Consider the following 12613-nt stretch of genomic DNA (forward strand, 5'->3'; position numbering starts at 1 on the left):
GAGTTGGTAGCAGTGAATGTGTTTACACAGAAGGTCTGGAAGAACAGGGCTTCAGAGTAGCAAAAGTACTGCTTGGACATTGCTACTTTCCCCAGAGTTAGCTAGGGGTTGACAATTGAATGTCCCTTGGAAGGATACCAGGGCTCCTCAACAGCTATGTGGGAGGGTATGGAGATACTTTTTAACTGAGCCAGTCTTTTGCAAGGTTAATTTTCTCACTGAGCATAGTAGTCTGGTGCCCATGTTGTTTTGCTTTACTCATCTGTTTCTTTTCATTTAAATAGGTAAGTTAGGTATATAGACCTGAGCTTTTCATAGTGTTTGCCTAGGATCTGATCTGTTGGTGAGGGCCTAGGATTTAAGAGCTGTGGTAAATTAAAGACTATATACACAATGAGTTCTTTTTTCTTGCCCCTTTTTCTGAGTTGCACTTCTCTTGCCACTGTTTGGAGAAGTATTTCATTAATTTCCCCCCTCCCATTTGCCATTTGTTTCCCTGTTTCTGGGATTGTGGGTTCAGTTTTAGGACACTTGAAAACTTCTTTCCCCCTTCCCTTCACAGTAACTGGGGCAAGGGCCCACGGGGAGGGGCTTGTACTGAACTGTCTAGTGATCATGTTAACACCTAACTCTCCTTCTTTCTTCCAGGGGCCGGGCTAGAGCGACTTCATGGTATTCCCCTTACTAAAAAAAGTGTGTATTAGGAGGAGAGAGAGGAAAAAAAGAGGAAAGAAGGAAAAAAAAAAGAATTAAAAAAAAAAAAAAAGAAAAACAGAAGATGACCTTGATGGAAAAAAATATTAAAAAAAAAAAAAAAAGATATACTGTGGAAGGGGGGAGAATCCCATAACTAACTGCTGAGGAGGGACCTGCTTTGGGGAGTAGGGGAAGGCCCAGGGAGTGGGGCAGGGGGCTGCTCATTCACTCTGGGGATTCGCCACGGACTCAACTCATCTGCGCAAGCTGCTCCCCCTGTGTCCCTGTCCCACTTCACCCTCTTGGGGGCTGCTCAAGGGTAGGTGGGTATGGATGGTTGGAGGGGTTTTTGTTTTTGTTTTTTGTTTTTTTTTTTTTTTTTTTTTTTTTTTTTTTACCCAGGGCTCTGGAAGGACACCAAACTGTTTCTGCTTGTTACCTTCCCTCCATCTTCTCCCTAACTTTCACAGTACCTTCCTGCCTGCTCCTGTCCTGCCAGGTCAACCGCCCACCCCCACCCCTCTTTTCTGGCTCCCTGTTCCTCCAGATTACCTGGTGATCTATTTTGTTTCCTTTTGTGTTTCTTTTTCTGTTTTGAGTGTCTTTCTTTGCAGGTTTCTGTAGCCGGAAGATCTCCAATCCGCTCCCAGCGGCTCCAGTGTAAATTTCCCTTTCCCCTGGGGAAATGCACTACCTTGTTTTGGGGGGTTTGGGGCCTTTTTTTGTTTTTCAGGTTTTTTTTTCCTTTGCCTTTTTTTCCCCTTTTATTTGGAGGGAATGGGAGGAAGTGGGCACAGGGAGGTGGGAGGTGGCTTTTGTTTTATTTTTTTTTTTAGCTCATTTCCGGGAGTGGGTGGGTGGGAGTTTTTTTAAAATATGTGTCATGAATAAAGTTGTTTTGAAAATAAAATTGTTTGGCTTTTTGAGTGCAGGGATTTTTTATCTTCCTATTCTCTCTTAGATCCCAGATGGCTGTTATCTCTCCTTTGTGGAAGTGCTGGTATTGTGGAAGGAAAGTTCTCACAAATTACAGAATAGGAGTTAAAATTACAACTAGCAGCAACATTATGTGTTTAGTTAAGGTTGATGGATAGCTTTTCTGGATGGCATGTACCCATTTGGCATTTGACAGGTAAATTAAGTGAACCTGGAAAAGTAAAAGAAGGGCCAAATTAGGGTGATCTAATCACACTTCCTATGTGTGCTTATGATAAAATTTATGTGCAGATGGCCTTGGCTGGATAGCTCAGTTAATCAAGAGCATTATTCTGAAGCACAGGTTGCTGGTTCCATCTCCAGCCAAGGCACATACAAGAGCAGATTGATGTTCCTGACACCCCTCACTAAAAGAAAATAATGTGCAAATGAATTACCCACACCAGCAGCGCCAGATTTTTAGATTGGTGTCTCGTTAGCCTTGTCTTTTTTTTAAGGTTTTAGTGAGTTTAGAAGGTAGAACAGTGGGGAGGGCCAAGGCGTAGGAAGCATCAACTCAGTTTCTTGCCCAGTGAACCTGGGACCTTTGAACTGGTGACTTCAGCATTTCAGGTGGATGCTTTATCCCAGGGGTCGGGAACCTTTTTGGCTGAGAGAGCCATGAATGCCACATTTTATTTATTTTTATTTTTTACAGAGAGAGTGAGAGAGAGGGATAGACAGGGACAGAGACAGGAATGGAGAGAGATGAGAAGCATCAATCATTAGTTTTTCATTGCGCGTTGCAACACCTTAGTTGTTCATTGATTGCTTTCTCATATGTGCCTTGACCGTGGGCCTTCAGCAGACTGAGTAACTCCTTGCTTGAGCCAGCAACCTTGGGTCCAAGCTGGTGAGCTTTGCTCAAACCAGATGAGTCTGCACTCAAGCTGGTACCTCGGGGTCTCGAACCTGGGTCCTTCTGCATCCCAGTCCGACGCTCTATCCACTGCGCCACCTCTTGGTCAGGCCACATTTTAAAATGTAATTCTGTGAGAGCCATATAGTGACCCATGTACATTACGCATTATCCAGTAAAAATTTGGTGTCCCGGACAACAGCTATGATTGGCTCCAACCACTTGCAACCAAGAACATGAGCGGTAGGAAATGAATGGATTGTAATATTTTTAACATTTTTTAATATTAAAGATTTGCAAGCCAGGTGCAGCCATCAAAATAGCCACATCTGGCTCCTAACCCCTGCTTTATCCACTGCTCAACCACAGGTCAGGTGCCTTGTTTTCTTTACCCTGAGTAGGCTCAAGGGGAAAAAAATTATCAATAGTTAACAATCGCAAAGCTTATCCTGCAACAACCGCATAATATCAGCTAACTTATTTTGGATTATTAAATTAACAAGGACTTTAAAACTCTTTAATTAAATATAGTAGTTTAGTTACTTGGTCATATTAATAACATGATTTCTCCCATTTTTGTATTGTAATGATTTCTCCCAGATTGGTCTTAAAATTTTAGGGTGCTGTAATCACCCCCACCCAGGCCCTTATAGATTGTCTATTGCAGGGCTCCAAATATTTAAACTGGATGTGCCTAGTCACTTGTGTTCCAGGATGTTTGTTTTTTTAGGGGAGGGGAGGGGAGATAGGCAGACTCCTGCATGCTCCTTGACCAGGATTCACCCAGCAACCCCATCAGGGATGGCTGGTGCTCAGACTGTTCACAGGAGGGAGAGGAAGAGGGAAGCAGATGGCCACTTCTGTGTCCTGACCGGGAATCAAACTTGGACAATAATATGGTTGGCCAACTGTCTATCCACTGAGCCACTGGCAAGGACCTAAGGATGTTTTGTTCACAATTGCCTCTGACCTAGATTCTCCAATCTTTAAAAAATGGCTCTATTCTGTATCCATGAATCCTTAACCCATCTCTTAAATGGCTTTGTGTTCTGAATTCTCAGGTCAATAGTTGAACACTTAATTTAGCACTGGCTTACTTATACTACCACCTATTATGTGATTTGTTAGGCATTTGGAGGTCTTTTTTTTTTTTTTTTTCATTTTAGAGAGGAGAGAGAAAGAGAGAGAGAGGAGAGAGAGACAGGGGGGAGGAGCAAGAAGCATCAACTCCCATAAGTGCCTTGACCAGGCAAGCCCAGGGTTTCGAACCGGCGACCTTAGCATTTCCAGGTCGACGCTTTATCCACTGTGCCACCACAGGTCAGGCCAAGGTCTGGCTTTCAACTAAAAGACTGCCTTGTGGTCAGTGTGGAGACTTCTGCAGAAGCTGGTTAGCAAGAGGCTGGATAAAGTGGTTCTATTTACTAGAAGAAATAACATCCCAGGTGGCTTGATGTTGCTAATGCTGAGAAGGTCTCTATCCACCAGGAGGCACTAAATGGCTATCAAAAATCCCTGTGAATTTGTTGGATCTTGGAGGATGAATGTCATTCTTTGGATTCTTCTTTGTTCTTAGTTTTGTATATTTAGTCAATTCTCAATATCCTGCCTATTGTCTCCTGTTGGGTAAACAAATGTTTTTTAAGTTTGCTTGCTTGTACTGGGTTAGTGCCTTGTGTGCATAGTCTATGGAAGGCTGTGGGTGCTTTTTTCCTGCTTGGGAGGGGCAATTGTTTGCTGGAGAAGGGTTTTTCCCCCAGCCTCTTTTGCTGGAGAGTGCAGAAAGAGAGCTGAGGGGCTTGGGAGCACTGAGATTTCAGCCAGCCTGTTTGGCTGGAAAGTGCTGAGGCTGGTGGGGGCCTGTGAGTCTGGAATGCTGAGGGGCTTGGAAGCCTTGCCTGTTTGCTCGTTCACTGTTAACGAGACTAATACATGGAATGGCCCACCATTTTCTGGCTCCACAGTTCCTTTACTCTCTGCCTGAATCCAATGTGAACCTGCATGTGCACAGCCACGGTGATGGCCACTGCCCTATATCTCCATTCTTTTTTTTTTTCTTTCATTTTTCTGAAGCTGGAAACAGGGAGAGACAGTCAGACAGACTCCCGCATGCGCCCGACCACCGGGATCCACCCGGCACGCCCACCAGGGGCGACGCTCTGCCCGCCAGGGGGCGATGCTCTGCCCATCCTGGCCGTCGCCATGCTGCGACCAGAGCCACTCTAGCGCCTGAGGCAGAGGCCAAGGAGCCATCCCCAGCGCCCGGGCCATCTTTGCTCCAATGGAGCCTTGGCTGTGGGAGGGGAAGAGAGAGACAGAGAGGAAAGCGCGGCGGAGGGGTGGAGAAGCAAATGGGCGCTTCTCCTATGTGCCCTGGCCGGGAATCGAACCCGGGTCCTCCGCACGCTAGGCCGACGCTCTACCACTGAGCCAACCGGCCAGGGCCTATATCTCCATTCTTTTAACTGCTTGAGCAACCCCTCATCTTGCACTGAGCCCTGGCTGATGTCTCTTGCTCCAAACTTTATGTTGCCAGAAAGACCCCTCCCTATGACCTTTTCCAATTTGCTCCTGATTAAATTTTCTGCCATAGCCATGAGTTGTTTTTCTCTCTCTCTCTTTTAAGAAATGAGAGAGAGAGAGAGGAGCTGGGAAGCATCAACTTAACAGTAGTTGCTTCTTTTATGTGCCTTGACCAAGCAAGCCTGGGGTTTTGAACTGGAGACCTCAGCATTCCAGGTTGATGCTCCATCCACTGCGCCATTGCAGGTCAGGTGCCATGAATTTTATTTTCATGTATTGCCCATGCTGTTCCTTAAGCTTGGTATGCTCAACCCATCTATACTGTCAGAATCATATAAACAAGTACCACAGTTGAGAAACCTCGATTTCTTAGAATGAATCACTGACTCACCTCTACACTCAGGATAAATTGTACTTATCTCTAATATTTCGTGGTTTTGTAATTAAAACAATTATATCCTTGTTTCTCCACTGGACTGCAAGCTCCTTGGAATGGATTGTGCCTTTGTATGACCTCAGTGCCTGCCACTTCGTAGGTGCTCAGAAGTAACATCTCTTTATCCTGACCCTGCCAGTTTCTGTCCTTCTAGGAATCAGTTTTCCTACTTTACCTTGTTTGTTTGTTTTTACAATCTTTTTTCCTGTAGCATTCTCAGTGATTATAGAAGTGGCACAGAAAGAAAGTGCTTTCCTTGGGAAAGATTTCTGCCAATTACTCCTGATAGGCTCTTTCTTAACCAAAGAATAGAAATGAGCTGAATCTCATTGGGATTCTGTAGAAGGGAAGTGCCTACGAAGGAGATTGGGGGAACCTGTCCACAAGATTTCCTTTCTGGGGTGAGAGTCTGAGTCAGAGATCCTTAGAAGGACTTTGAAACAAATTTGAATGAAGCCTGACCAGACAGTGGCGCAGTGGATGGAGCGTCGGACTGGGCTGCGGAGGACCCAGGTTCGAGATCTCAGGATCACCAGCTTGAGCATGGGCTCATCTGGTTTGAGCAAAGCTCACCAGCTTGGACCCAGGGTCGCTGGCTCGAGCAAGGGGTTACTCGGTCTGCTGAAGGCCCACGGTCAAGGCACATGTGAGAGAGCAATCAATGAACAACTAAGGTATCGCAACGAAAAAAAACTGGTGATTGATGCTTTTCATCTCTCTCTGTCCCTATCTATCCCTCTCTCTGACTCTCTGTCTCTGTAAAAAAAAACCCCAAAAAAACACAACCCCCCCCAAAAAAAAATTTGAGTGAAGACAACCTAGTGTTTTTCCAGGTAGGATTTGCCCAACCTGACAGCAACAGTTTTTTTAAATAATGTAACTTTTACCTGACTGGTGGTGGCACAGTGGATAGAGCGTTGACCTGGCATGCTGAGGTCCCAGGTTCAGAACTCCAAGGTCGCTGGCTTGAGCATAGGCTCACCAGCTTGAGTATGGGTTGCCAGCTTGAGCATGGGATCATTGACATGATCCTATGGTGGCTGGCTTGAGCCTAAAGGTCGCTGGCTTGAAGCCCAAGGTCGCTGGCTTGGTTTGAGCCACCTGGTCAAGGCATGTATGAGAAGCAATCAATGAACAACTAAGGTGCTGTAACTATGAGTTAATGTGTCTCATCCCCTATCCATACCCCCACAAAAAAAATATATAAATAATAGCTTTCCTTGCTTTTATGTATGGTTTCAATGAGTAGCCTTTCTCAAGCTAATTTATTTATTTATTTTAGAGAGGAGAGAGAGTGAAGGGGGAGGAAGCAGCAGGAAGCATCAACTCCCATATATGCCTTGACCAGGCAAGCCCAAGGTTTTGAACTGGCGACTTGAGTGTTCCAGACCTATGCTTTATCCACTCCACCACCACAGGTTAGGCCCCATGACCTAATTTTTAAATGTCTTTCAACCCTGTTACTTTCTCATGCCTCTTTCCCCCTTTTTTATGCCTATGGTAATCATTTAGTGAGTACTTACCAAGTGCAAGGCACTGTTTTAGGTGCTAGAATTTGTTTGAAAAAGGAGTCAGTAAGAAAACTAATTTTATTTGCCAAAGAGTCAGTTTGCCATACTTCTGACTTGCATCTCACCAAAACTCTCTGGAGTTTTATATATATATATATAATTCACATACCATAAAAATCTACCTTTTAAGTGTACAATTCAGTGGTGTTTACATATATATAATTTTCTACCATCCCCCCCAAGCCCCTAGCAACCACTAATTTACTTTTTTGTTTGTGACAGAGACAGAGCAGAGAGAGGGACAGATAGGGACAGACAGACAGGAAAGGAGAGAGATGAGAAGCATCAATTCTTAGTTGCAGCACCTTAGTTGTTCATTGATTGCTTTCTCATAGGTGCCTTGACCAGGGGACTACAGCAGACTAAGTGACCCCTTGCTTGAGCCAGTGACCTTGGGCTCAAGCTGGTGAAAGCTGGTGAGCCTTGCTCAAACCAGATGAGCCCGCACTCAAGCTGGTGACCTCGGGGTCTCAAACCTAGGTCCTCCGTGTCCCAGTTCAATGCTCTATCCACTGCACCAACGCCTGATCAGGCACTAATTTACTTTTTTCTTTGTGGATTTTCCTATTCTGAATATTTAACATAAATAAAATCATATAGTATGTTGCCCTTTGTGTTTGGCTTTCACTTAGCCTAATGTTTTCATTTTATATATATTTTTTATTTTTATGTATTTATTTATTTTTGCAAGAGAAACAGAGACAGAGAGCGAGACAGACAAAAAGGGAGAGAGATGAGAAGCATCAACTGGTAGTTGCGGCACTTTGATTGTTCATTGATTGCTTCTGATATGTGCCTTGATAGGGGAGCAGGGGACTCCAGCTGAGCCAGTGACTGCTTGCTCAAGTCAGTGACCTTTGGGCTCAAGCCAGCAACCATGGGCTCATGTCTATGATCTTATGCTCAAGTGACCTTGGGGTTTTGAATCTGGGTCCTGGGCATCTCAGGTTGACACTCTATCCACTGCGCCACCGCCTGGTCAGGCAGCATAATGTTTTCAAGATTTATCCATGTAGTATCATACATCAGTACTTTGCTCCTTTTTATGGCTGAATAATATTTTTGGGGTTTTTAATGTTTATTTTATTGACTTTTGAGAAAGAGGAAGAGAGAGAGGGAGACAGGAACATTGATCTGTTTCTGAATGTGCCCTGACTGGGGATTGAACTGGCTACTTCTATGTTTTGGGATAACACTCTACCCAATGAAACTATCTGTCCAGGGCTGAATAATATTTCTTTGTGTAGATACATTTTGTTTATCTATTCATCAGTTGATGGACATCTGGGTTTCCATTATTTTTTTAAAAAGATTTTATTTATTGTTTTTACAGTGTGTGTGGAGGGGTGAGGAATGAGAAGTATCAAATCACAGTTGTTTCACTTTAGTTGTTCACTGACTGCTTGTCATGTGTGCCTTGACCGTGCAAGCCCAGGGTTTTTACAGAGACAGAGAGAGAGAGTCAGAGAGAGGGATAGATAGAGACAGACAGGAACGGAGAGACATGAGAAGCATCAATCATCAGTTTTTCATTGCGACACCTTAGTTGTTCACCTTAGTTGTTCATTGACTGCTTTCTCATATGTGCCTTGACCACAGGCCTTCAGCAGACCGAGTGACGTCCAAGCTGGTGAGTTTTTTGCTCAAACCAGTTGAGCCTGTGCTCAAGCTGGCGACCTCAGGGTCTAAAACCTGGGTCCTTCCATATCCCAGTCTGATGCTCTATCCACTGCGCCACCGCTTGGTCAGGCAAGCCCAGGGTTTTGAACCGGCGACCTCAGTGTTCCAGGTCAACTCTTTATCCACTGTGCCATCACAGGCCCTGCTGAGTTCACATTTTTGACTGAAGAGTAGTGTCGCTACAAATATCTGTGTACAAGTTTTTGTGTGAACATACCCATACCTTTTTATTTCTCTTGGGTATATTCTTTTTTTTTTTTTTGTATTTTTCTGAAACTGGAAACGGGGAGAGACAGTTAGACAGACTCCCACATGCGCCCGACCGGGATCCACCCGGCACGCCCACCAGGGGCGATGCTCTGCCCCTCCGGGGCGTCGCTTTGCTGCGACCAGAGCCACTCTAGCGCCTGGGGCAGAGGCCAAGGAGCCATCCCCAGCGCCCGGGCCATCTTTGCTCCAATGGAGCCTTGGCTGCGGGAGGGGAAGAGAGAGACAGAGAGGAAGGAGGGGGTGGGGGATGGAGAAGCAAATGGGCGCTTCTCCTATGTGCCCTGGCCTGAAATCGAACCCGGGTCCCCCACACGCCAGGCCGACGCTCTACCGCTGAGCCAACCGGCCAGGGCCTCTTGGGTATATTCTTAAGAGTGGAGTTGCTAGATTATAAGGTAACTAACTATGTTTAACCTTTTGAGGAACTGCCAGACTGCCAAAGCAGCTGCATTGTTTTCTGTTTCCACCAGCAGTGTATGAAGTTTCCAATTCACATTCTCATCAAACTTGTCTATCTATTTTACTATAGCCATACTGGTGGGTGTGAAGTAGTATGTTTGTTTGTTTGTTTATTTATTTACAGAGACAGAGAAAGAGGGATAGATAGGGACAGACAGGAACGGAGAGAGATGAGAAGCATCAATCATCAGTTTTTCGTTGTGACACCTTAGTTGCTCATTGATTGCTTTCTCATATGTTCCTTGACAGTGGGCCTTCAGCAGACTGAGTAACCCCTTGTTCAAGCCAGCGACCTTGGGTCCAAGCTTTGCTCAAACCAGATGAGCCTGTGCTCAAGCTGGCGACCTGGGGGTCTCAAACCTGGGTCCTCCGCATCCCAGTCCGACACTCTATCCACTGCGCCACCGCCTGGTCAGGCGTATCTCATGGTTTTTATTTGCATTTCCCTAATGACTTATAAGGTTCAGCAACTTTTCATGGATCATTTGTACATCTTCTTCAAAGAAATGTCTATCAGCCTGACCAGGCAGTAGCGCAGTGGATAGAGCGTTGGACTGGGATGCAGAGGACCTAGGTTTGAGACCCTGAGGTCACTGGCTTGAGTGTGGGCTCATCTGGTTTGAGCAAAGCTCACCAGCTTGGATCCAAGGTCGCTAGCTCAAGCAAGGGGTTACTCGTTCTGCTGAAGGCCCACGGTCAAGGCACATATGAGAAAGCAATCAAGGCACATATGAGAAAGCAATCAATGAACAACTAAGGTGTTGCAACGAAAAACTGATGATTGATGCTTCTCATTTCTCTCTGTTCCTATCTATCCCTCTCTCTGACTCTCTCGTCTTTGTTAAAAAAAAAAAACAAAAAAAACAAAAAAAAAAACAAAGAAAGAAATGTCTATTCAGATTGTTGTTCATTTTTTAATTGGATTATTTATCTTTTTTGTGTATGTGACGGAGATAGAGAGAGAGAGACAGAGAGAGGGACAGATAGGGACAGACAGACAGGAAGGGAGAGAGATGAGAAGCATCAATTCTTCATTGTGGCACTTCAATTATTCATTGACTGCTTTTTCATATGTGCCTTGACCAGGGGGCTATAGAAAAGTGAGTGACACCTTGCTCAAGCCAATGACCTTGAGCTCAAGCTAGTGACCTTGGGCTTCAAGCCAGCCTTTGGGCTCAAGCCAACAACCATGGAATCATGTCTATGATCCCATGCTCAATCCAGCAACCCCGCGCTCAAGCTGGTGAGCCCGCACTCAAGCTGGATGAGACCACACTCAAGCCTGTCACTTTGGAGTTTCAAACCCAGGTCCTCCATGTCCCAGTCCAATGCTCTATCCACTGCATCACCACCTGGTCAGGAGGATTATTTATCTTTTTATTGTTGAATTGTAAGAGCTCTTTATTCTGAATACTAACCAAATATTTTCTCCCATTTTGTGGATTGTTTTTTTGCTTTTTTTTGTGTGTGTGTGAGAGAGAGACAAACAGGCAGGAAGGGAGAGAGATGAGAAGCATCAACTCATAGTTCTGTGACTTTAGTTGTTCATTAATTGTTTTCCATCTGTGCCTTGACCAGGGAGCTCAAGCCAGTGACCTTTTGGGCTCAAACTGGTGACCATAGGATTATGTCGATAATCCCATGCTCATGCCAGCAACCCCATGCTCAAGCTGGTGAGCCCATGTTCAAACCAGATGAGCCCATGCTCAAGCTGGTGACTTTGGAATTTTGAACCTGGGTCCTCAGTGTCCCAGGCCAACACTCTATTCACTGTGCCACCGCCTGGTCAGGCTTTTTCACTTTTTTAAAAAAATTTATTTATTTATTCATTTTAGAGAGGAGAGAGGGGGGAGAGAGAGAGAGAAGGGGGAGGAGCAGGAAGCATCAACTCTCATATGTGCCTTGACCAGGCAAGCCAGGGTTTTGAACCGGCAACCTCAGTGTTTCCAGGTTGACGCTTTATCCACTGTGCCACCACAGGTCAGGCACTTTTTCACTTTTTTGATAGTGTCCTTTAAAGCACAACAATCAAAAAGATTTATACCTATAGTATCCTAAGAGTTTTATGTCTTATATTCCGATCTTTATTCCATTTTGAAATGACTTTGCTCATGGTGTAAGGTAGAGATCCAACTTCATTGTTCTATATGCATATATGTGTTTTCCCCAGCACCTTTGTTAAAAAGGCTATTCTTTCCCATTCAATGGTCTTGGCACCCTTGTTGAAAAGCAACTGACCATAAAATGTATTGGTTTATTTCTGGAGTCTCAATTTTATTTCATTGATCTGTAGGTCTGCCCTTATGCTAGTACCACACTGTTTTTATTACTGTAACTTTGTAATAAGTTTTGAAAATGGGTCCTGGACAGTTGGATCAGTGGTAGAGCATCAGCCCGGTATGTGCATGCCCCAGGTTTGATTCCCAGTCAGGGTATACAAGAGAAACAACCATCTGCTTCTTCACCCTTTCTCCTCCCCCTTCTCTCTCTCTTTCTCTTCCCTTCCCACAGCCATGGCTCGATTGGTTCAAGCGAGTTGGCCCTTGGTGCTGAGGATGGCTCAGTGAAGCCTCTGCCTCAGGTGCTAAAAATACCTCGGTTGCTAAGCAATGGCACCAAATGGGCAGAGCATCGCCTCATAGGGGGCTTGCTGGGTGGATCCTGGTAGGGGTGCATGTGGGATTCTGTCTCCCCTCCTCTCACTTAAAACAATAAAAATAAAACAAACAAAAAAAATGGGTAGTGTAAGTCTTCCAATTTTCTTCTGCTTAAAGATTATTTAGCTATTCTAGGACTTTTACATATTTATATGAATTTTAGAATCATCAATTTCTGCAAAAAAAAAAGCTGGATTTTAATAGGGATTACATTGAATATGTAGAATTTGGGGAGGAGTGTCATCTTAACAATATTATCTTCTAACCATGAATACAGTATGTCCTTTCATTAATTTCTTTCAACAATTATTTTTATTTTTTATTTATTTTTTACAGAGACAGAGAGTGAGTCAGAGAGAGGGATAGATAGGGACAGACAGACAGGAATGGAGAGATGAGAAGCATCAATCATTAGTTTTTCATTGCGCATTGCAACACCTTAGTTGTTCATTGATTGCTTTCTCATATGTGCCTTGACCGCGGGCCT

The 12613-nt window shown here is 44.5% G+C and overlaps 1 protein-coding gene across 1 annotated transcript in view; it reads left to right on the forward strand.

Annotated features, from left to right (window-relative positions):
- Positions 1-850, forward strand: part of LOC136407651 (bcl-2-like protein 2) — a 24875-nt gene extending 24025 nt beyond the window's left edge. Inside the window, exon 7 of the mRNA XM_066387919.1 lies at positions 649-850. Within this exon, the coding sequence (XP_066244016.1) occupies positions 649-688 (40 nt within the window). The 3' untranslated portion in view covers positions 689-850. The remainder of the gene's footprint in view (positions 1-648) is intronic.
- Positions 851-12613: the final 11763 nt, after the last annotated feature.

Source organism: Saccopteryx leptura, chromosome 6 (assembly GCF_036850995.1).
Source record: "Saccopteryx leptura isolate mSacLep1 chromosome 6, mSacLep1_pri_phased_curated, whole genome shotgun sequence".
Lineage (NCBI taxonomy): Eukaryota > Metazoa > Chordata > Mammalia > Chiroptera > Emballonuridae > Saccopteryx > Saccopteryx leptura.